This window comes from Sorex araneus, chromosome 1, assembly GCF_027595985.1.
Source record: "Sorex araneus isolate mSorAra2 chromosome 1, mSorAra2.pri, whole genome shotgun sequence".
NCBI lineage: Eukaryota > Metazoa > Chordata > Mammalia > Eulipotyphla > Soricidae > Sorex > Sorex araneus.
In genome coordinates, this window is record NC_073302.1 from 334,626,392 (window position 1) to 334,651,524 (window position 25,133).

General features: G+C 39.4%; 1 protein-coding gene and 1 pseudogene across 1 annotated transcript; both read left to right on the forward strand.

Annotated features, from left to right (window-relative positions):
- The first annotated feature begins 315 nt into the window (after positions 1-315).
- Positions 316-1,296, forward strand: LOC101541166 (adiponectin receptor protein 1-like). Its single transcript, XM_055128308.1, has one exon. It carries the CDS (start codon positions 316-318, stop codon positions 1,294-1,296), a length of 981 nt encoding a protein of 326 aa, XP_054984283.1.
- A 19,042-nt stretch (positions 1,297-20,338) lies between these two features.
- On the forward strand, positions 20,339-20,434 carry LOC129400994 (small nucleolar RNA SNORA40; annotated as a pseudogene).
- Positions 20,435-25,133: the final 4,699 nt, after the last annotated feature.

The following is a 25,133-nucleotide window of genomic DNA, read 5'->3' on the forward strand; positions in this document are numbered from 1 at the left end:
TCAATTTTAAAAACCTCTGAAAGTTCATCTGAGGGTTGAATCAACAAAAGTGTCACTTACTGCAGAGAAAGCATTCTATTCTCAGTGGACAAGAAATTTCATGATTCTTAAAGCATAATATAACAAAACAATTGGTCATAGGGAAGCTTTAATCCACCAAGCTGCCCATAACTAGTAGATAAAATCTTTGGTGTTAGTGTCTGTCATTACATACAGAGATCTCTGTCCATGACACTCATGCACCCAACCTTTCCCCAGGCTGAAACTGCAAAGCATTGAGGAACCAACCAGAGGTCTTCTCACGAAATATATGTGATGGAACCATGCAAGGAGGCTCTTGCCCAACACAGGGAAATGGACAATATGAAACTGACTGAATCCCTGCTGAAAGAGAAGGGCAAGCAGACAAATGGCACCCCAAGCACAGCCTGGGAGGGACACTGGAGTGTCATCTCTTATGACATGCTCCCTGACTGGCTAAAAGACAATGACTACCTGCTCCACGGCCATAGGCCCCCGCTGCCTTCCTTCTGGGCTTGCTTTAAAAGCATCTTTCGCATCCACACAGAAACTGGCAACATCTGGACCCATCTGTTTGGTTTTGTGCTGTTTCTCTTTTTGGGAATCTTCACCATGCTCAGACCAAATATGTACTTTGTGGCCCCTGTACAAGAGAAGTTGGTTTTAGGGATGTTCTTTTTGGGTGCAGTGCTCTGCCTCAGCTTCTCCTGGCTCTTTCATACTGTCTCTTGTTACTCAGAAAGAGTCTTTAAAACATTTTCCAGACTGGATTACTCAGGGATTGCCCTGCTGACGATGGGGAGTGTTGTCACCTGGCTCTATTATTCTTTCTACTGCTCCTCAAAGCTATGGCTCATTTACACCTACATCATCTGTGTCCTGGGCACTCTTGCCATCATTGTGTCCCAGTGGGATCGGTTTGCCACCCCTAAACATAGGTCAACAAGAGCAGCAGTCTTCCTGGCACTCGGTTTGAGCAGTCTTGTGCCCACAATGCACTTTACTTTTGCCGAGGGCATTGTCAGAGCCATCACGGTGGGCCAGATGGGCTGGTTCCTGCTGATGGCCTTACTGTACATATCTGGAGCTTGCCTTTATGTTGCTCGAATTCCTGAGCGTTTCTTTCCCGGGAAATTTGACATATGGTTCCAATCTCATCAGATTTTTCATGTCTTGGTGATAGCAGCAGCCTTGGCTCACTTTCATGGCATCTCCAAACTTCAGGCATTCCGTCATAACTTAGGAAGTGGCTGTACTGATGACTTATTTCTCTGAGCCTTTCTGTCTGAGGGGTGGAGGAGCAACTTTCCAGATGCTTTTAAAAAGAATTCCTTAAGTGAGAGTAAAACTCTGAGCTGTCTGTGTCTAGAAGAAAGCTCTTAGAGAATTCATTACTAAACAAGCTTCAGCCTACCTTCACAGCCCAAGTTTCCAGGTTTCCAACTGAGAAGGGTAGGGACAACCAAACTCAGCCATGGCCCTCATTTGCAGGCTCCCTTCTGGACAGGACATAGTCTGTTGAGATTTTGCCCTTTGTTCAACCATTTTGAGAAAAATTGATGAGCTGGGACTGTTTAGAAATTGTTTTGGGAATAAAGTATTCCTTCCTTAACCCTGTCCTTATTTTGTAATATGGCTTATAATGGTCATCCACTTTTGTAGCTTGCTTTCAAAAACAATAGTAACCTGGCACTATCTTTCTAGGGCCTGGATCTGCTCACATGGCAGGGAAAATAAAGCCACCAACTTTTGCACAGCCTGGCTAATGGTGGAAGTGTGTCCAAGCTTCAAATAACTGGGCTTTTAATTTTTGATTCTTGGCTGAGTAACATAAGATTACAATGGGGAAATATATTGAATATTTAATGCTAAGCTTTAAAAAGAAACCTGCTACCATTGTGATGCATTTTGATGCAACAACAACTATGAATAAAAGAAGTACAGAAGATACTTGGCATTTAAAACTTAAAGTACAACCCCAAATTAAACCTCAGTTAAAATCATTATGGCACCATGAATGATTTATTTAGCTTCATAATGGAGTTCTTGTGAACCTCAACTTAGGGTTTGACCTCTGGGGAGCACATGTACAACCTCAGTGAGTACCACACTGAGCCTTTGAGCACTGCAGCTTTCGATGCTATGGCTGAGAAGCTCCACAGTTTGAAAACATGTAGAGAGCCAGAGAGAGTGAGAGAGAGCCAGAGAGAGAAGAGAGTGGGAGAGAGAGAACCAGAGAGAGAGAGTACAGGAGGGGAGATGATCGCCTTGCATATGGCTCACCCTGCTTTGATCCCCAGCACCATATGTGTGCCCTAAGCACTCCCAGGGTCACTCCTAAGCACAGAGCCAGGAATAGCCTCATCCCCCACCACCACCCTTGAAGTAAATTGTGTGGGCATCACAATTGGGCACAAGTGCTTCCCTGATCATCACAAGGCCAATAAGAGCAATTAAGGGAAGGCAGAGGGAAATTTTAAATACAGGCAACAAATTAAATGCCCATTTTCCCAAAGATGATACATAGATGGCAAATAAGTCTATAGAAGAAGCACAATGTTTCTAATCAAGGAAATGAAATCAAAACCACAATAAGCCGGTACTTCACACCCATTAGCTGTGAATCACCATGAAATACAGTATTACAAAGCTGTTTGTGATTAGGTTTCAGTCATACAGTGTTCCTACACCAGTTTCTTCACCAGTTTACATTTCCCACCACAAATGACACCCATTTCACTCCTTCCACCCCTCTTTCCCTCCAGCTTGTCTCCACAGCAGGCACTTGCACATTCTCTCCCTCCCTACCTGCCTCTCTCTCTCTCTCTCTCTCTCTCTCTCTCTCTCTCTCTCTCTCTCTCCTCTCTCCTATTGAGCATTATGGTTTGCAATACAGATACTGAGAAGTGCCTCTGCCTGGTCCTTCCCCTCCTCCCTTGGCAGAGCCTGAGAGATAGGGTGGGACGTGCCTTCCATGTGGCAGCACCACATCCGCACTGCTAGGTTGGCTGCAAATCACGAGAAAGGGCCCAGATCACCTGAGCAACACTGGGGTGGGGGGGCAGTGGTCCCCAAATAAATAATAAATAATAGAAACAAATTGCAAGTAGTAGAAAAGATGCAAGGGCATTGGAACTCTTTTGCATAATTGGTTAAAATGTAAAATGCTGTGGTCACAATGAGAAACAGTACTAGAAAGAAGTTCCTCAAAAATTTAAAAATAGAAAAACCAGTAAATCCTCTCATTGGCATAGATTCTAAAGAATTGAAAACACAACCTGAAGAGACAATTGCATGCTCATCTTCTTAGCAATGCTATTCACAATAACACACAAACACACAAAAGATGGAAACAATCTGAGTGTACAGCAAGAGATCAGTGAATGAGCAAAATATGGATTATACATAAAATGAAATCTTACTTAGCCTTAAGAATTTAGGGGAGTCTGACACATATCAACAGTCTTCATGTGAAGTGAAGTATGCCAAGTTCAAAACAACAAGTACTATCTGAGTTCAATTGCTCCAGGTGTCAAACTAGTGAAATTCATAGAAACAGAAAATGACAGTTGCCAGGGCCTGTGAAAGAGGGAAAATGAGAGATTTATAAAATACAGCATTTCAGCTCTCAAGTGAAAATTCTGTAGATTTGATGCAAAATAATGTGAAATATTTAATATACTGAACTGTACACCTAAAAATGACCAACTGGGCTCAAGAGATTCTACAGGGGTAAAGACACTGCCTTGCATCCCACTCACATAGATCTGCTGAGCACTGCCGGGGCCGCTCCTGAGCACAGAGCCAGAAAGAATCCCCGAGCACCACTAGATGTGGCCAAAAAAACCCTAACAAATGAACAAACTAAAACTAAGCTCACAGCAAAATTTCAGATGTGTTTTACAGTGGTTTTAAATATTTTTAATTTATAAAAAACAGTTGCAAGATCTTTTCTGTAAGAGCTAAAACTATCAAGGTTTTAGAAGGAAACAAGTATATTGCCTTGATATTGGAATTATTTGCTTAGCAACAGTTTCTTAGGTACAACAGCAAAAGTACAAACAACCAAAGGAGGAAAGCTGATAAATTGAGCTTTTGGCTAAATTGAAAAATATAAGAAAGTAATAAGTTCCAGCAAGATGAAGGAATAGTACAAATATTAGGCATACTTTTCCCCACAATTAAAAATAATAAACATTTCAGATAATATTCCCTGAGAAAAGACTGGTAACTAGGGGATCAGTATCTTTAGAGAAGGGATAATGGAGAACATAAGGCAAAAACTTACATAATTTTCCCTGGAACCCCCTGTGGTGCTGTCACTTAAGAGGAATGGCCACTCTTAAACACTTCCTCTGGAACTTTCTGCTCATATCAGAGGCTCAATACCTAGTATCAGTGAAAGAGGCACAGACAACCAGACATGAGAAATAAAGACTTTTCCCAGAAAACAGCAGAATTCTGGGGAGCAGGGATCTATGGCAAAAAACTGTGGGAACAGATGGGTGTTAGCAGGGGTAGATGCCACACACTAGACATCAGTTTAGGAGTCAGGGTTTGAAGGTGAAACACTCCAACCTGGTCTCTGGAATACCTTTGGCCATTCGTCAGTGCTTATGAATACCAGCATAACTCTTTTTTTTTCTTTTTGGGTCACACCCAGCGATGCTCAGGGATTACTCCTGGCTCAGCACTCAGGAATTACTCATGGAGGTGCTGAGGAGACCATATGGGATGTCGGGGATTGAACCCAGGTCGGCCACGTGCAAGGCAAAGGCTCTACCCTCCAGTGTAACTCTTGAGTCTAATACTTCCAACTATTTTTGGTCCTTTGGGATATATTCCCAGGAATGCAATTTCTGAGTCGTATGGAAACTCAATCCTAGTTTTGTGAGGACTGTCCATGTTGTCTTCCAAAAAGAATGGTCCACTTAGACATTCCTCCTGTGAAGAACAATATTCCTCTATATTTGATAGTCAAGAGAATAAATGGATAAATTTTTAGAAAAGTACAGCCTAACAATAATGAACCTGGAAGAAATAGGAAACTTGAATACACTGATAACAAATGTGAAACTTGAAGCAGCAATTAAAAAAAACTCCCCAAAATGAAAGTCCAGTATCATATGATTTTGCTAGTGAACTTTACCAGAACTTCAAAGAATTTATGCCTATTCCTTTCAAAGTGTTTCAGAAAATTGAAGAGAGAATTATTTCAAACATTTTATTAGGCCTATGTTGTCCTGACACCAAAAAACATGAGGCGTGGGGCTGCCGGGGTCCATCTGGTGCAGGCAGAGAGAGGATGCCTCCCATCTGAGGTGCCCCGGTGAAATCAGCCTGGTGCATGATCTGGAGCCACCCCTGCAGCGAGCTGCTCAGTTCCAAGATTCATTTGTGACTCTCTGGATCATGGCCATTAATGTACTTAAATGGCCTGGGGTCCCACTGTCACTGTATCACTGTCATCCTGTTGTTTGTCGATTTACTTGAGCGGGCACCAATAACACCTCTATTACGCTCAGCCCTGAGATTTTAGCAGCCTCTCCTTCCTCATCTTTCCCACACAAGAGAATAAATTCGCTGGAAAAAAACAGGTATGCGGGACCAGTGATTGAAAATGCCAGGCTTAAGGGTTGAGACTGGGACTGGGCCATGCCTTCCCATCTCCCGGCCTTTCTGGGGTCCTGGCTGTCACGCCCACGAACTGCTTTCAGATGCCATTTATAATTATATTATTGTTTTATTTTGCTTTTTTTATTGAATCACTGTGAGATAGACCCTTAAAGACATCTTATACTATTTATAACAAGCAACACAAATTAAATTATCTTGCATCTGTCTGTGGGGCAGGCTTGAGTGGTGGTGGGACATTTTGAAATAATAGTGGTGGTATGGTGTAATGCGATGGGATTGGTGTTGAAATATTGAATGTAATCAATTATTGTGAACAACTTTATGAAAATAAAATTTAAAAATAAAAAAAACATGAGGACAGCATATAAAAATTCATCTTTGATAAACATAGATAAAAATGAATAAAATAGCAAATTGGATTCAACAATATATTAAAAGGGGGTCAGAATGTAATACTAATGACTCTTCTGCTTGTAGTTTTCTTAGTTCTGCTCTCATTTCCTCCTGTGTTTTATTGGCTGTCTGTTCCACTGTTTCTCTCATATCCTCCTGTATTTTCCTAGGAAAGAGATGCCAGAGGGAAACTGGGGACATTGGTGGTGGGAAATGTACACTGGTGAAAGCATGGGTGTTGGAACATTTTAAGACTGAAATCCAATCCTGAACAACTTCGTAATTGTATCTCACTGTGTTCCAATAAAAAATATATAGACTTAAAAAATAATAAAAAGGGGGTCAGAGAGTTCACATAATGCACTGAGAACATACTTTACACTTGGCATCGAACCCAGGCCGGCTGCATGCAAGACAAATGCCCTACCCGCTGTGCTATTGCTCCAGCCCAACATACTTTACACTTGGGAGGCCTGGGTTTGAGCACCACTGGAGGTAGCCTGGGTGATTCTCTGTGGCCCTATGACCCCAAAACAACAACAAAAAAAACCCCAATACACTAAAAGTCTCAACAAATACATTGAAAGGATCATACATCATGATCAAGTAGAATTTTTCCCAGAGATGCAAGATGGTTCAGCATAAACAAATCAGTTAATATAATAGGAACAGCAAAAGAAAGGGGGAAAAGTTTATCAACAAAAAGAAGGGGGAAAATCATATCAATGGATGCAGAGAGCATTTTATAAGATCTAGCATCCATGTATGATAAGACTTTTTTCATTATTTGCAGGAGTTGGACCACACCCAGTGCTTAGGGACCACTCCTCACTGTACCCACAGGGGGCCACGCAGTGCTGGGAATCAAACCCAGGGCCTCACATGCAAGCAATGTGCTCCTTGAGCCACATTTCCAGCTCCTATCATTAAAACATTTTTTTCTTTTTGGGTCATACCCGGCAGTGCACAGGGGTTACTCCTGGATCATGCACTCAGGAATTACTCCTGGTAGTGCTCAGGGGACCGTATGGGATGCTGGGAATCAAACCCGGGTTGGCTGCGTGCAACGCCCTACCCGCTGTGCTATCACTCCAGCCCCTCATTAAAACTTTTAATAAAAGCAGAAACAGAACAAGTTTTATTTTTGACCATGTCTATTTAATTAAGCATCAGTAGTCGTAGAGTGAGAAATAAAAGGAACCCAAGGCTGGAGTGATAGTACAGCAGGTAGGGTGCTTGCCTTCACCTGGGTTTGTTCCCTTGGCACCACATATGGTCCCCCAATGATCCCTGAGCACAGATCCAGGAATAAAGCTTGAGCAAACAAACAAAATATGGCCCCAAATCCAAAATAAATAAATATTTTTAAAATGTGTATCAGTTACAAAATCAGTAAAATTGGTTGCTTTCATATATGCATCACGAGAAGAAAAAAATTAGAAAGCAATTGCTTTACACTTTCATTGAAAAGAATTAAATACCAGGCCAGAGATCGACACATGGCCTCACACAGGGCCGACCCTGGTTGGAAGTCATGGCATTGCCTGTGGTCCCCCTTGAGCTCCAACAGGGTGATTCTTAAACATAGTCAGGGCTAAGCATTGAACACAGCTGGGTCTGACCCAACTTCTCCTTGCCCTCCTCCCTGAAGAATTAAATACCTTATAAAAAATTTAACAGAGAAGGTGAAAGATCTATACAATAAAAACTGTAAGACATTGTTAAAGATATAGAGGAGTTAAGGGTCTGACTCATGGTAGAATAGACGGAACAAGTGTGATGGCCTGGGTTCAATCCCTGACACACATCGCCCTCCCCTGAAAATCATCACATGAAACTAAAGCACTACATTCTCAGGCTGAAGAATCATACCAAGTGTCATTGAGTGTAGCCCCATGCCCCAGAGAATTTCTAGGTGTGTCAACCAAAGATGTAAAACAAGATACTAAACTGGGAGTCCATATTTATGGAAGGGGAGAGTTAATAAAGTCAACTTTATTAACTTGACTTTAATAAAAGTTAATGTTATCAACTTTATTAACATTAATAAAATTAATAAAAACCAACAATGTTATTAATAAAATTAATTTTATTAATTATTTAGATAATTAATAAAATTAATTTAATCAATTTTAATTGGTTGATTTAATTATTAATAATCTTGCCAAAAACATGTACAGATCCAGTGAAATCTGTATTAAAAATACCAATAATAGTTTTGTGGAACAGAACAAAATACAATAGTTTATTTTATTAAACATTTCTTTAAAGGCACCATGATTGTCAACATTGTTCATGATTAAGTTTTATGTCTACAATGTTCTATCACCAACCCCATCACCAGTGTCTGTTCCTTTCTTACATCAGCATCCCCAGTTTTCTCTCCCACTCCCCCCACCCCCATCTGTCTCTATTTCTTTTTAATTAAATCACCATGAGATATACAGTTACTAAGTTGCCCAAATTGGATTTCAGTCATACGATATTCCAACACCCATCTCTTCATCAGTGTATATTTCTCACCACCAATATCCTCAGTTTCCCTCCTGCCACCCCCCACCCCCCAGTCTGCCTCTGTCTCAGATACTTTTTTTCTGTCTCACTCTTTCCTTTTGATCATTATGGTTTGCAGTACGAGTTATCATGTATATCCCTTTACCCACTTTTAGCACTCGGTTATTGTCCAGAGTGATCATTTCCAACTGTCATTATCATAGTGATCCTTTCTCTATCCTAACTGCCTTTTCCCCCCTCCCACCACTTGTGACAAACTTCCAACCATGGGCCAGTCCTCCTGGCCGTCATTTCCATTGCCCTTGGGTAATAGACTGATACAATTTTTTTATATCCACAAATGAATGTGATTACTTTATGTCTGTTCCTCTCCTTCTGATTCTTTTCACTCAGTATGATACTTTTCATGTCTACCCATGTATAAACAAATTTCAAGACTTCATTCTTCCTGGTGGCTGCATAGAATTCCGTTGTTCAGATATACCATAATTTCTTTATCCAGTAGTCTGTTCTTGGGCACTCAGTTTGCTTCCAGATTCTGACTGTTGTGAATAGTGCTGCAATGGACGTAGAAGTACAGATGGCACTTCTATGTTTCTGATGTGATTTGGGGTCCCCAGGGTATATTCCTCGAAGTGATATTGCTGGGTCATAAAGAAGCTCAATTTCTAGTTTGTTTGTTTTTTGAGGAATACCCATATTGTTTTTCAAAAAGGCCCCACCAACAACGAATGAGTGTTCATTTCTCTCCTCATCCATGCTAGTACTGGTTGTTCTTGTTCTTATGGATGTGTGCCAGTCTCTGTGATATGAGGTGATATCTCATTGTTTTGATTTGCATCACCCTGATGATCAGCGATGTAGAGCATTTTTCCATGTGCCTTTTAGCCATTTGTATTTCTTTTTTGTTTTGCTTTTTAAATTTTTTTTGCTTTTTGGGTCACAGCTCACGATGCTTAGGGGTTACTCCTGGCTCTGCATCTCATGAATTAGTCCTGGCAGTGCTCAGGGAACTATATCGGATGCTGGAAATCAAACCCGGGTCGGCTGCGTGCAAGGCAAACGCCCTACCCGCTGTGCTATTGCTCCAGCCCCCATTTGTATTTCTTTGAGGAAATTTCTGTTCATTTATTCTCCCCATTTTTTGATGGGGTTGAATTTTTTTCTGTAAAGTTCTACAGTATTTTATATATGTTGGATATTAACCACTTATCAGATGGGTATTGGATAAACAATTTTTCCCATTCTGTGGGCTGTCTTTGTTTTTGTTGTTGTTTTGTTTTGTTTTAGGATTAAAAGTTAGGCTTTTTATTTTCTTTCATTCTTTTTTTTACAGAGAAAAAACAATAGTGGTATCTGTTTTTATTTTATTTTATTTGTATTGAATCACTGTTAGATACCCAGTTACAGCGCTATTCATGGTGGGGTTTCAGTCATACAAAATTTCAACACCCATCCCTCCACAAGTGTACATTTCCCACCGCCAATGTCCTCAGTTTCCCTCCCACCATCCCACTCCCACCTGTCTCTATGGCAGACAGGCACTTTTATTCTCGCTTTCTCACTCTCTCTTTCTCTCTCTCTTCCTTTTGGAGTTTGCAATACAGATACTGAAAGATTATCATGTTCATTCCTTTACATATTTTCAGCATTCAGTTCTTAGCCAGAGTGATCATTTCCATCTATCTTTGTCATAGTGGTCCCTTCTCTATTCCAACTGCCATCTCCCCCAGCACTTGAAGCAGGCTTCCAACCTTGGAACCAATTCTCCTGATCCTTGTTTCTACTGTCCTTGGGTACTAGTCTAATATTATGTTATTTTTTATATCACACAAATGAGTGCAATCATTCTATGTCTGTTCTTCTCCTTCTGACTTTTTTCACTCAGCCTGATACTCTCCATGTCCATGCATTAGTAAGTGAATTTCATTAGCTTCAACTTTTTCCTAACAGCTGTGTAGTGTTCCATTATGTAGATGTACCATAATTTCTTTAACCAGTCATCTCTTCTTGGGAACTCGAGTTGTTTCCAGATTATGGCTATTGTGAATAGTGTTGCAATGAACATAATGTGCAGATGGCATTGTACTTTTGGACCCCAAGGGTATATTCTCAGAAGTGATATTGCTGGGTCATACGGAAGTTGAAAGTCTGGACCAGTTGGCATTCCCACCAATTAAGAAAGAGAGTTCCTTTCTCCACGTATCCACGCCAGCATTGGTGGTTATTCTTTTTGATGTGTACTAGTCTCTGTGGTGTGAGATAGTACATAGAAAGTAAAAGAAAATAAAAAATTGTTCTTTTTATTTGCATTTCACTAATGATTAGTGATGTAGAGCATCTTTTCATGTGTCCTTTGGCCATTTGTATTTGTTCTTTGAGGAAGCTTTTGTTCATTTCTTCTCTCATTTTTTGATGGGATTGGATGTTTTTTTTTCCTTCTAGAGTTCTACCAGTGCTGTGGGCTATCTTTGTATCTTGGTCACTGTTTCTTTTGAGGTGCAGAAGCTTCTTAGTTTGATGTAGTCCTATTTGTTTACCTTTGCTTTCACTTTCTTGGTCAGTGGTGTTTCATCTTTGAAGATGCCTTTAGCTTAAGTGTCATGAGGGTTCCCATCTGTCTCTATTACAGGACCATTTGTTGTTAAGGTACTGTGACTTACAGTGCTGCTACTGCTACGGGTTTATGTCTGACACATTCCAGCACCACACCTTCCTCCATTGTTGTCTCAGTGTCCCCTTCCCTATCCAAGTCCCCCTTGACCCTGTAATCTGTATTCTGCTAAAGACCAGTTCTCAGTTGCTATTGCTTTTTGCCATGTTTTTCTTTTTTGCTATGTTTTTGTTATAGCCAACATGAGAGAGATTATTCTCTGTTGTCCCTCTCCTTTTGACTTACTTTGCACAACATGACACTCTCCAGATCCTTCCCCACAGCAGCCAATTGTCTGATTTCATTTTATTCTTACAGCCCAGTGGTATTCTATTGTGCACAGGTACCATGTTTTTTTGTCCAGCCATCTGTTCTTGGACACTTGGAATAGTTTCTATATTTTGGCTATTGTGAATAGTGCTGCAATGAATATAGGAGTCAAGTATCTTTTCTAAATAGTGTTTTGGGGCCTTTTGGATAGATGTCAAGAAGTATAATTGGTGGGTTATATGGAAGCTCAATTCCTAGTGTTTGAGAGGTGTCTATAGTTTTCCAAACTGGTTGGACCAATAGACATCCCACCAACAGTGAATAAAAGTCCTCTTGTTGCCACATTCATGCCAGTAATGATTATTTTTTCAATTTTCTGGTGTGAGATGATATTTAATTATTGTTTTTATTTGCATTTCCCTGATGATTAATGATGAAGAACATTTATTCATAGAGCTTTTGGCCATTTGTATTTCATCGTTGAGGAACTTTCTGTTTATCTCTTCACCCCATTTTTAATGGGTTTGGAGGTTTTTTGTTTGTTTTTCTTGTAAAGTACTACAGTGCTTTGTATATCTTAGATATTATATTAGCTTTTGGTCAGATAAATTTTGAGCAAATATTTTCTCCCAGTCTGGGGTTTCTTTTGATTCTGGTCATCTTTTTAGTGTAATCCCATTTGTTTATCTTTACTACTGTTTGCTCTGTTTGCTTGGTCAATGGCATTGAATCAGTGAAGATACTTTTAGCTTCAATGTCTTGGAATGTTCGATCTTTGTTTTCCTCAACATAACTTATGAATTCTGATCTGATATTGAGGTATTTAATCCACATTTAGTTAATTTGACATTTATGATTTGACTTTTGTACACTGATCTCACTTTCTAACATGGTGGTATTAGAAAGGGGTCTGAATTAAATTTTTTTGCATGTCATTGACCAGTTTTCCCACCATCACTTATTGAAGAGGTTTTTCTTCCTTGACATCAAACTTTTTGCTCCTCTCCTAAAGATCAACTGTCCACATAACTGTGGGTATAACTCTCAGATTTCAATTCTTTCCCACTGATCAGGGTCTGGAGCAATAGTATAGCAGGTTACATATTTGCCTTGCATATGGTCCACCAGTTTTGATCCCTGGCATCCCATATGATCCCCAGAGTCTGCCAGGAGTAATTACTGAGTGTAGAATTGGGAGTAAACCCTGAAAGACTTAAGTGTGAACCAACCCCCCAAAAAAGAAAAAAATAAATTTTATTCAATTGATCTGATCATCTGTTCTTGTTCTAATACCCCTCTGTTTTAATTGCTGCAGTTTTGTAATACAGTTTGAAGTTGGAGAAAGTGAAGTTTCCCATCTTCTTTTTTCCTAGGATTCCTTGCTTTGGCTATTCATGGGAATTTACTATTTCCACACAAATTCCTTTCATTTTTGGTTGTTTCTTTTTAAAAAAATTATTTTATTTTTATAAAGTTGTTCACAATAATTTATTACATTTAATATTCCAACACCAATCTCACCACCATTACACCTACTCACCACCATTTTTTGAATGTTTCCACCTCGACCCCAAAACCCTGCCCCCAAAGCAGGGCCTAAATAATTTATTTTGTATTGCCTGATATGAATAATCCTCTAAAGGTGACCAAAAATCTTTCCTTAGAGGAAAGTGTGTGAAGATTGTTGTATCTCCCCGTGCATTCAGTAAGCCCTTGTATAAAAGATTACTAACATAGAAAATGTTTTGCAGACACAAATGCAGCTGCACACTCCAGGGACTTTAAAATCTAAAATATGGCTATACAAAGAGGTTAATTTAATTTAATTTTTTTAAAAACTGGATGGATATTTTGGGGTCAGAGGCAACGCTGTGGCATGTTGCTCTCTTCCAAAAGCTTTATTTCTGCGTCTCTGGATCATGACCATTAATGAACTTAGATGGTGCCAGAGGCAGTTCATAGGTGTGACTTCCAGGCTACCAGAAGCACAAGGAGATGGGAGGAAGTAACCCATCCCTGACTCCGTGTGAGCCTAGAGATTTCAGTAACAAGTACAAATTTCATTTTATATATCTCTCTGAAAAAATGTCAGGGGTGCTTTTACAGGGACAGCAATAAATCTGTATAATGCTTTGGGCAATATTGCCATTTGACAATGTTAATCCTCCCAATCCATAGATAGCATGTGTGTGTTTCCCTTTCTTTGTGTTCTCTTATTTTTTAGTAGTGTTTTACAGTTTCCTTTGTATAGGTCTTTCACTTCTTTTTAAAGACGATTCCTAGATACTTGATTTTCTGGGGTATAATTATGAATAAGATTTTTTTTAGTTTCTCTTCTTATTGCATAAAGAAACGTCATGGATTTCTACATGTTTATTTTGTAGCTTGATACTTTACTGTACAAGCCTATTGTTTCTAAAAGCTTCTTTGTGGAGTCTCTAGGGCTTTTTAGTAGTATCATATCATCTTCATAAAGTGAGTTTGACTTTCTCTTTTCCTATCTGAATGCTCTTAATACTCTTTCTTGCCTAATTGCTATGTCAAGTATTTTCAATACTATATTGAATTGAAAAATAGTAAAATTTGTATATCACCATAGAATACCTCAACTAGCTAAATCAGTCTTGTAAAAAGGAAAAATGGGGGAGGGCTACTAGTTACTCCAGCTGTGCTCTCCATCCAAAAAGAATAGAATAGAGACCCCAGAAGTAAGTTCTTCAGGACTTAACCTATGACAGAGAGCTGGAAGTACAACAGATAATGAAAAATATTTTCACAATCTGAAAAACTGGACAACCACACAAAATAATGAAACAAAATTACTCTTTTGGGGGAGAAGGTTGAGGCCACACCCAGAAGTGCTCATGGGCTATCCTGGCTCTGTGCTCAGGAATGACTCCTGGTGGTGCTCAGGAGATCATATGCAGTGCTGGGGCTTTGAAGAAGGGTGTTGACTACTACAGGTGCATGCAAGGTAGGTGTTTCATTTCCTGTAATGTCTCTCAAGTCCCCATACTAATTCTGTCTCTAAAGCTACACATACACACACACACACTTCAAAATAGATTCAAGATCTGGATATAAGACCTAAAGTCATAAAATACATGGAAGATGATGGGTGATATGTCCCATGAGATCAGCGTTAGAGCTGTCTCTAAGGACTTGACCCCAATGAAAAGAAAAATGACAGCAAAAATAAACCAGGTCTACAATAAAAAAAAAAAAAAACTCTGGTCTAATGCTCTTTTCTTCCCTTTATTTGTTGTTGTTTTTTGTAGCAAAAATATGTTTGAATCCCATACATTTGAAAAAAGGTGCTCACATACTTGGTTATGGTCCTCCCTGGGGTTACAGAGTTGGTTCTAATGCCTGTATACTTTAGTCAAGATGCTCACCGTGAGCTGCACACTTGATTTGTACTTTTTTAACAGTTTGATTGCAGTGCTCACTAAGGATTGCATATTTGGTTGCAGTGCCTACATTCTTAGCTATAGTGCTCATGAAGGCTCATGAGTTGGTGTGCTCATACACACTTGAATGGGGAACTCTGGGGATCACACATTTGGTTGACTGTGCTCCTGGAATTATGCTAAATATGTAGGGTCACTAAGAATCAAACTCTCTGTCTCATGACTGCAAAGCAAGTGTTCTACCAACTGAACCACATCCTTATGCTCTAAATCAACGTGGTCTGTAAAGCTAAAGAAGATAAAACAGAAAACACAGCTTACTGAATCCATTTCATACTATGATAAATATTTAATATTCCAAGTAGATAAAGAACTCATAAAATGTCATTACAACAAAAAAAATAGCCCAATGAAAATGAGACTATTAATCGCATTTTAATAATTTAGCTAAAACAGTTATAATAGTGTTATGGTTTTGATATACACAGTTACCTCACCCCACTATTACTAAAGTACCGAAGAACCTCTTGACAAAAATAATGTCCTTTTGTCGCTTCCAGCCCACCTCATCATTCTCTGACTCACTACTTCCCCATCCCCTCAGTTTCATATTCTCAGTTCTGTAGTCCAGGATCAAGACTTTTTTATGTTAAATAAATTAATACTGTCTATTCCCTTGTTTTTTCCCTCTCTAATAGATTATGGATGAATAATTCAACATTTGTCTCTCTGGCTTTTTTCCGATAAAGATGATCCTTTCAGTTCCATCCAAGTTGCCTCTTTTCATACAGCTGTAGTATTTGTATACGTGCCACACTTCTTCATCTACTCATCTGTGGTTGGACACGTTTGGGTGGGTTGTTTTCTTATCCTGACTATTATACTAAGTGCTGCAGTAATTGTAGGTGTGTATGTATCTTTTTTGGATTAGTGTTTTTGTATTTGGGTGCTAGTGCCAAGAAGTGTAATCACTGGGTCATCTGGGAGTTCTAGTCTCACTTTTTGGAGAAATCTCCATATTGTTTTCTATAAAGACTGAACCAAACAAAATCAAACAGTGAATGAGAGTTTCTTTTTTGCCTCAGACCCCTACCAACACATGTTGTTTCTGGCCTTTTAGATCCAGGCTGTTCTCAGAGGTGTGAGATGATATCTCATTTTTATTTTAACTTTCCTTTCCCTGATACTAAGTGAGGATGAACACTTTTTCATAAAATTATTGGCTCTTTGTGGAAGTATCTGTTCATCTCTCCCCCCTTTTAAATGGGGTTATTAGATTTTTAAATTGCTGAACTTTGTAAATGCTTTATATATTTTGGATATTAACCCTTTTTCTTATGTATCATGTGAAAATAGTTTCTTCCATTTAGTGGACATCTTTTTATTTAGGCTCAAGTTCTTCTACCATGCAAAACCTACTGGGGGTCATGGGAAAATGTCGGGCCACATCAGGCTGTGCTCAACACACTCCTGGATCTCTACTCAGGGATATTTCCTGCTGTTGCTTAGTGGCCATATGCAGTGCTGGAATCTAACCAGTGTTGGCTGTACACGAGGCAGGTGCCTAAAGTTTTATACTCTATGGTTCCATGTAAAAACTTTTAAATTTGATATTGTCCCATTTGTTTATTTTTGCTTTTGTTATCTTTGCCAATAGAATAAAAACAAATAAGCAGAATACTTAAAGAGACACTTCTTCAAAAAGGACATATTGCTGGTTTGTAGACAAATAGGAAAAATCCTTGTCATTAATAATTACTAGGTAAGTAAAAATCAAAAGCACAATGAGATGTCATCTTACACCTGTGAAATGACTTGAATCAAAAAAGGCTAGCAACAATTTTTAATGAAAGTGTGGAGGAAAGAAATCTTCATACACTATTGGTGGAAATGAAAACTTTATACAACCAATCTTGGAATTCATATAAAGCTTCCTCAAAAAAAAAAAAAACCTCTTTAAAATAGAGGTTAAGAATTAATGGTCCATCACTTCTCTTGTCTTTGTGAGGCCCAGGGTTTGATTCTATGCAATGCATGTTCTTCCCAGCACCACTGAGCCAGAGTTACCAGGTATTTCTGATTGTGGTCCCCAAAACAAAAGTAAATAAAACGAAAACTAAAGTTTGAAGTACCAAACGATCCAGCAATCATACTTTTGAGTATCATTAACCATTAGGATTATGTATGCCCTAAAAGTTCAAAGAAAAATAAGTGAGGAGAAAGATCGATATTGGATCATTCATCTAATATGTACAACATAAGGAAACAAAACAAGTCAAAATCCAAAACAAAACAAAAATAAAACAGAGGATATTGACAACAAAAATGAGTTTAACCAAAGGTGTAGAGTGTGAGAAGTGGGAGCAAAAGTAGAGAAATGCTCATTGCCAGCATGAGTATAAAAAATAAACAAACAATATATATATTTCTGCTTTTTGGGTCACACCTGGCAATGCTCAGGGGTTACTCCTGGTTCTTCACTCAGGAATTACTCCTGGCGGTGCCTGGGGGACTATATGGGATGCTGGGGATTAAACCTGGGTCAGCCGCGTGCAAGGCAAACGCCCTACCCGCTGTACTATCGCTCCAGCCCCCGCCCCCCCCCAAAAAAACCCCAAAATATTCTAAAATAAATACCTTTAAAAAGAAAGTGAGACATCCCGACCCCATGCTAGGCTGTCTTCACCGAAGAAACTCGGAGGAAGGCGGGATGAGTTTCCCTCCCCATCCCAGCAGAACTCAGGTAGCCGAAAACCTCCAGAACCCAACCACACAGCCATGCTCAAGGCCACTGTCCATAGGCCCTGATGAGGCTCATCCACGAGAAAATCTGCAGAAAAAAAACAGGTATAGGGAACCGTGACTGAGATCTCCGGGCTCACCAGTAGCAGAACTGGGCCTCCTCTCCTCAGCTCCCTAGTTATTCAGGGGTTTGGCAGTCACACCTAAAAACTGCCCCTGGCGCCATATAATCTCATTAACGGCCAAGATCCAGAGACTCTGAAATAAAGTTCCTGGAAGGGGGTGACATCTGCTCTATGATCATATTCTAAATTTTAGAATTCCTGAAGTGTGCAGCCACATTTACAGCTGCAAGACCTTTCATACTCTAGCCCACTGATAAACTGAAAGTAGCACACATTTGTTTGGGTTTAACATGCATGCTTGTAATCTCTTCTATAGGGGCTTAAATGGCTCCAGGATGAAACGTAACAATCTTTACACACTTTGCTCTTATGGTGATGGGAAGGTGCGCGGTGGTGGGATTGGGATTGGTGTTTGAATATTAAATGCAATAAATTATTGTGAACAACTTATAAAAATAAAATTTAAAAATAAAGTGAAAAGACAACTGAAAATGAGATAAAATATTTGTGAGTCATGTAGGGTGTGGAATTTAGAATACATAAAATACTTATAAAATAAGTAGACCAATTTAAAACTATACAAAATATCTGCTCTGTATACCTTTTACCCAAACAAAATCTAGAAATGGCTAAGATGCAAATGATAAGGCATCATTTTGCCAACAGAAAAGTAACAACCAAAACTACAAAAAGATACTACTTTCTGGCCACTAGGAAGGCTACAGTAAACATTTTTTATAAAAGCAAATGTGAGAATGTGGAGAAGTGAAAATCTTCATACATTGCTGGTGTAGAATATATGTAAAATATCACAGCTATTGAGAATATATTAGGAGCTTTCCCAATAAGTTAAACATTGAATATGGCCAAGTTACTTCACTCACACAGAGAATTGAAAAGATATGTCCACCCAAAATCTGTAAATTAATTTTTCAATTAAAAATTTTCAATTTTTTTATTTCAATTTCAAATTACTCAAAATTGCCAAGAAATAGAAACAAGCCAAATGTCCATCAACAGTGTTTCTCAAATGTAAGTCACAGGGCCTCTGTGTGGGCCTCCAAAATACTCCATGGGGCACATAGCAAACATGGAGAAGCCTACAACATAAAACAAGGGGCCAACCAGTAGGACGGGGGGTCGAGGGGTCATAGGAAGGAAACAAATTAAAAAAATGGGCCATGGTCAGAAAATGGTTGAGAAGCATTAAATTTGTTAATCAGAATGTTGTCATACAATGGAATAAAAGGACAAATACCAACAGATGACACAATGGGGTAAACTTTGAAAACATTATGCTAAGTAAAACAAGTCAGTCATGAAAGATCATATACGATATATCCAGAAGAGGTGAATCATAGACAACATAGATTGGTCTGGAATTAAGGTAAGGAAGAATGGGAATGAGGAATAACAGTTAACATGTATGGAATTTCTATGGGGAAAATAAACAAAATCTAAAATTTTGCAAAACTTTAGACTTAAAAACTCTGAATTACATATGCTATATGAATGAATTTAAGCTAGTGAGGTGACTCAAAAGATTGAAGTGCATGGTTTGCTGCAGAAGCCTCAAGTTCAATCAGTCGCCTAGTACAATATTGTACCTACATCACTGCCAGGAATAACCTTTGAGCACTCCAGAGTGTGACTCTAAACAAAGTGTGATTCTAAGCTTCCCAAAGGCCATGATAAGGTAAATATATCTTAATGAACTTCTAGAAAAAGAATTCCCCAAAAGGAGCCCTTATATTTTCTGTCATCTCCTTCCTTGTAGGAATTCCATTGTATTTCTTCTCATCTTGGTTTATCTAATTAATATGAAGTGTCTTTATTTACCTTTCCACTCTCTATCCCTCTTACCTCTGTGTGGAATAGAATGTATACTTCATGCTCTCTGTCACTATTGCTGTCTCTGGCAGGAGATTGGGGAAACTGAACAGAGGTAAAGCATAAATCAGGGATACCCAGTAAGAACCTACTTTGATAGGCTGAGAAGTGACCAGAAAAACCTCAATAAAAATAATGGAAGCTTGGACTCTCTATATAGTTTATACTGGATCCAATAAGATTTGCAATTGATCAACTCTGATGGGTAAGAACCAACAGTGATTTTAACATGACTATTCAAGACTCCCCCATCTCTTCACTGGTCACTCCCTCCTTCCCTCCCTCCCTCCCTCCCTTCTACCCTCCCTCCCTCCCTCCCTCCCTCCCTCCCTCCCTCCCTCCCTCCCTCCCTTCCTTCCTTCCTTCCTTCCTTCCTTCCTTCCTTCCTTCCTTCCTTCCTTCCTTCCTTCCTTCCTTCCTTCCTTCCTTCTTTCTTTCCTTCATCCCTTCCTTCCTTGATTCTTCTCTTTCTATTTAGACTCCATGATTTACAAAACTATTGATAGCAAGATTGATAGCACCCGTTGTTCCAACCCAAATCCAACACCAGAGACAGCATCCTTCCACTCACAACCCAATGTCTCTTCCCCTCCTAATTCCATCTCCTTAGCAAACTTCTAAGTTAAGACTTTGAAGTTACTGACTCGAGCATCCAGAAAGAACTGCAGAGTGAGTTCAAGAAAAATGTTTTTGTTTGATGTAGAAAAAGACTAAATTCTCCTTTGCAAACCAGAATTCACTGTTTTGTATGAATTCTCATACATATAAGAAGGAATGTGATACTGAAAGCAGAATAGAAGTGTTGGGCTTGTTCGCATTCACAAAAAGAAAGTTAAAATATATAAAATTGAGGGCCTGAGGGTAACTTAAAGGTTAAAAGGGTTAAGATACTTGCATTGCAAGTGGTCAACTCTGATTGGATCCTCGACATCACATATGGTCTTCTGAGCACCAGGAGTGATGTGTTCCAGATCAATTAATTAAATTGAGGTAATCATGTCATAATATTTCAATGTTTATGCTTTTACTGCACCACATCTACCACTGCATCAACCTGCCAATACCCATCCAGAACTGTTTTTATACTCCTTTTCCTTCACCTGCTCCCTTCCATCCTCACTCTGCTCCCACCCCTTGTACCTCAGTTCTAGTTCCAGAATCGAAGAGTTTGGGGTTAGAGAGTTATTACAGGTCTTAGGGCAATGCTTTATCTCAGCCATCTTTTATTTATTTATATATACGTGAGTGAAATCAGTTCATCCTTCTTCTCTGACTTGTCTGCTTAATGTGACCCTTTCTGGATGCTCTTAATGTAGAAGTTGAAAGCAAGATTTTAACTTTTTAGTGCAGAGTAGTATCCCATTGTATATACCAAAATTTCTTTATTCACTTATCTGTCATTGTATATTTGGGTTGTTTCTAGCCTCATGACTATTAATAGTTCTTCAATGAACATGGATGTGCATATCTTTACAAGTAATGGGTTGTTTTGTTTTTAAAGCCACATTTGGTGGCTCTCAGGGCTTATTTCTGGGTCTGTACTCAGAGATCACTCCTGGAGGTGCTTGGGGGATCATATGCAATGCCCTGGAATCAGACCTGGGTTGCCCATGCAAGGCAATATCCCTGTTCACTGTACCACCTGTTCAGCCATCAGATTAATGTTTTTGTGTTCTTGGCATAGAAGACAAGGAATGGAATCTCTGAGTCACATGGAAACTCCATCATTACTTTTTTGAGAAATCTACTACTTTTCATGGTGGCCGAACCAGACAACAATGTTCCTTTTTCACCACATCAATTTTATCACTTATGTGAGATCATATCTCATTGTCATTTTGATTTGGCTATGCTACCCTCTCCCCATTTTTTATAGAATTTTTTTGGTTTTTGTGTTTGGTTTTGTGTCACATCCAGAGGTGATCAGGTCTTATTCCTGGCTACGTGCTCAAATATCACTCCTGGCAGTGCTCAAAGGACCATATGTGGTGCTGGGATTATAATTGGGGTCAGCTATGTGTAAGGTGAGTACCGTAACCCCTTAACTACCGCTCTCACCTAGTCTTTAATCTATTTTTAATAAATTTTAATATATAGTGTGAATGAGGAGCCAAATTTATCTTCCTTCCTTCCTTCCTTCCTTCCTTCCTTCCTTCCTTCCTTCCTTCCTTCCTTCCTTCCTTCCTTCCTTGCTTCCTTCCTTCTTCCTTTCTATCTTTCTCTCTCTTTTTTTCATTCATTTTTATGTATGTGGCTAATCAGTTTTTCCAACACTATTTGTTAACAGGCTTTCCTTTCTCTACTTATGCACCTAGATCCTTTATCATAAATACACTGTGAAAACACCTTAGGGTTTATTACTTGGTTTTCCATTCTATTTATTTGGTCTTAAAGTCAATTTTATTATAGTACCACATTCCCTGATTCCTAGCCTTATAGTTTAAAGTCAAAGAATGCAATTTTTTGATGGGGAGAGGGTTGGTGGGTTAGGCCACACCCAGTGGTGCACAGGGCTTACCCCTGACTCTCTCCTCAGGGATCGTTTCTGGTGGTGCTTGGAAGACCATATACTGTGTTGGGATTCAAACCAGGGTTGGCTGCATTCAAGGCAAGTGCCTTCTTCTATATAATATCTTTCTGTCCTTGAGAATACAATTCTTTACCAAGGTAAGAAAGTGCAGTAAAGGAGAAGGTTTGGGATGAAATAAAAAAATCATTTCAGGACAAGTTGTGCTTGAAAATTCTCTGAGTAAAGTGCTATGCTGTAAGACAAAATAAAGAATGCATCTAGGGATAAGCTCATGCTTTGCATGCTGGAGGCCAGGGTTAGATTCCCAGCATCACATTGTTCCTTGAATATTTTGAAGAGCAACCCTCAAGCACAGAGCTGAAAGTAGCTCAGACTGTGGCTTAAAAATAAAAGCAAAATCTAGCCACTGTCCCATATTCTGGCAGAGATCTGGTTGAACTCCACAAGAAGAAAACTGCCAACCCGATCAAAAAATGGGGTGATGAAATGAACAGAAACTTTTCCAAAGAAGAAATCCGAATGGCTGAGAGGCACATGAGAAAATGTTCAACATCACTAATTATCAGGGAGATGCAGATCAAAACAACAATGAGATATCATCTCACACCACAGAGACTTGCCCACATCCCAAAAAACAAAAGCAACCAGTGTTGGCGTGGATGTGGGGAGAAAGGGACTCTCCTTCACTGCTGGTGGGAATGCCAACTGGTTCAGCCCTTTTGGAAAACAATATGGACGATTCTCAAAAAGTTAGAAACTGAGCTCGCATTTGACCCAGCAATACCACTCCTGGGAATATATCCCGGAGAGGCAAAAAGGTATAGTAGAGATAACATCTGCATTTCCATGTTCATTGCCGCTCTGTTTACAATAGCCACAATATGGAAAAAACCAGAGTGCCCGAAAACAGATGATTGGCTAAAGAAACTCTGGTATATTTACACAATAGAATACTATGTAGCTGTCAGAAAACATGAAGTCATGAAATTTGCATATAAGTGGATCAACATGGAAAGTATCATGCTGAGTGAAATGAGTCAGAAAGAAAGAGACAGACATAGAAAGATCGCACTCATATGTGGAATATAAAGTAGCTGAGAGGTACAAGCTTACAATGTTGCGATTCCTGGCAGACATTTCACTAGACTTAGTTACTAAAATACAGAAATCCAAAACTATGCTGCTGCTAGTGTGGCCTCCGGACCTCATATCTCTTCATTCTCAGCAATGGAAAACAAATTACCAAATGCTTTCTTTTCAGCAGATCGACTTTAGGGGGGAGAAACTCCAAATCAATAATAGTGAAATTTTTTATTGAAATATTGAATGTAATCAAAGTAAAGTGAAATTTACCAGTTACACATGCGGGGTGGGGGGCTGGGGAGGTGGGGGGAAGGGGGGAGGTATATTATGATTCATGGTGGTGGAATATGTGCACTGGTGAAGGGACGGGTGTTTGAGCATTGTATAACTGAGACTTAAACCTGAAAGCTTTGTAACTTTCCACATGGTGAACTAATAAAATAAAAATAAATTCTGAGAGTCGTCCATACTGTTTTCCAAAAGGGCTGAACTAGCCGGCATTCCCACCAGCAGTGTAGAAGGGTCCCTTTCTCCCCACATCCTCTCCAACAGCGGTTGCTTTTGTTCTTTTGGATGTGTGCCAGTCTCTGTGGTGTGAGGTGGTATCTCATGGTTGTTTTGATCTGCATCTCTCTGATGATTAGTGATGCAGAGCATTTTTTCATGTGCCTTTTGGCCATTCGTATTTCTTCCTTGGTAAAGTTTCTGTTCATTTCTTCGCCCCATTTTTTGATGGGGTTGGATGTTTTCTTCTTGTAGAGTTCAACCAGTGCTTTATATACCATTGATATCAACCCCTTATCTGATGGGTATTGTGTAAATATCCTTTCCCATTCTGTGGATAGTCTTTGGATTCTGGTCACTGTATCTCTTGCTGTGCAAAAGCTTTTTAGTTTAATGTAGTCCCATTTGTTGATCTCTGTTTTTACTAGATTGCTTAGTTCCGTGTCACGTTTGAAGATACCTTTATCTTCAATATCGTGGAGGGTTTCGCCGACATTGTCTTCAATGTACCTTATGGTTTGTGGTCTAATGTTGAGGTCTTTAATCCATTTTGATCTGACTTTTGTGCATGGTGTCAGGTCAAGGTCTAAACCCATTTTTTTGCATGTGGTTGTCCAGTTGTGCCAGGACCATTTGTTAAAGAGGCTTTCCTTGCTCCACTTCACATCTCTTGCTCCCTTATCAAAGATTAGATGGTCATACATTTGGGGTTGTGTGTAGGGATATTCCACCCTGTTCCATTGGTCTACGGCTCTGCCTTTGTTCCAGTACCATGCTGTTTTAATTGTTACTGCTTTGTAGTAAAGATTGAGGTTGGGGAGGGTGATGCCTCCCATCATCTTTTTCCCAAGAATTGTTTTAGCTATCCTTGGACGTTTGTTATTCCATATGAATTTTAGGATTGCTTGATCCATTTCTTTGAAGAATGTCATGGGTATACTTATAGGGATCGCATTGAATCAGAGGTTGAGCTCCCATTTGACCCAGCAATACCACTGCTGGGAATATATCCCAGAGAGGCAAAAAAGTACAATCGAAACAACATCTGCACATGTATGTTCATCGCAGCACTGTTTACAATAGCCAGAATCTGGAAAAAACCCGAATGCCCCAAAACGGATGACTGGTTGAGGAAACTTTGGTACATCTATACAATGGAATACTATGCAGCTGTTAGAAAAAAGGAAGTCAAGAATTTTGTAGTTAAGTGGATGGGCATGAAAAGTTTCATGCTGAGTGAAATGAGTCAGAAAGAGAGAGACAGACATAGAAAGACTGCACTCATCTATGGTATATAGAATATTAGAGTGGGAGACTAATACCCAAGAACCGTAGAAATAAGTACCAGGAGGTTGACCCCA

Bases quoted from the DNA above. Each gene is read 5' to 3' on its own strand.
- LOC101541166 (XM_055128308.1), top strand. From the start codon at position 316: ATGGAACCATGCAAGGAGGCTCTTGCCCAACACAGGGAAATGGACAAT.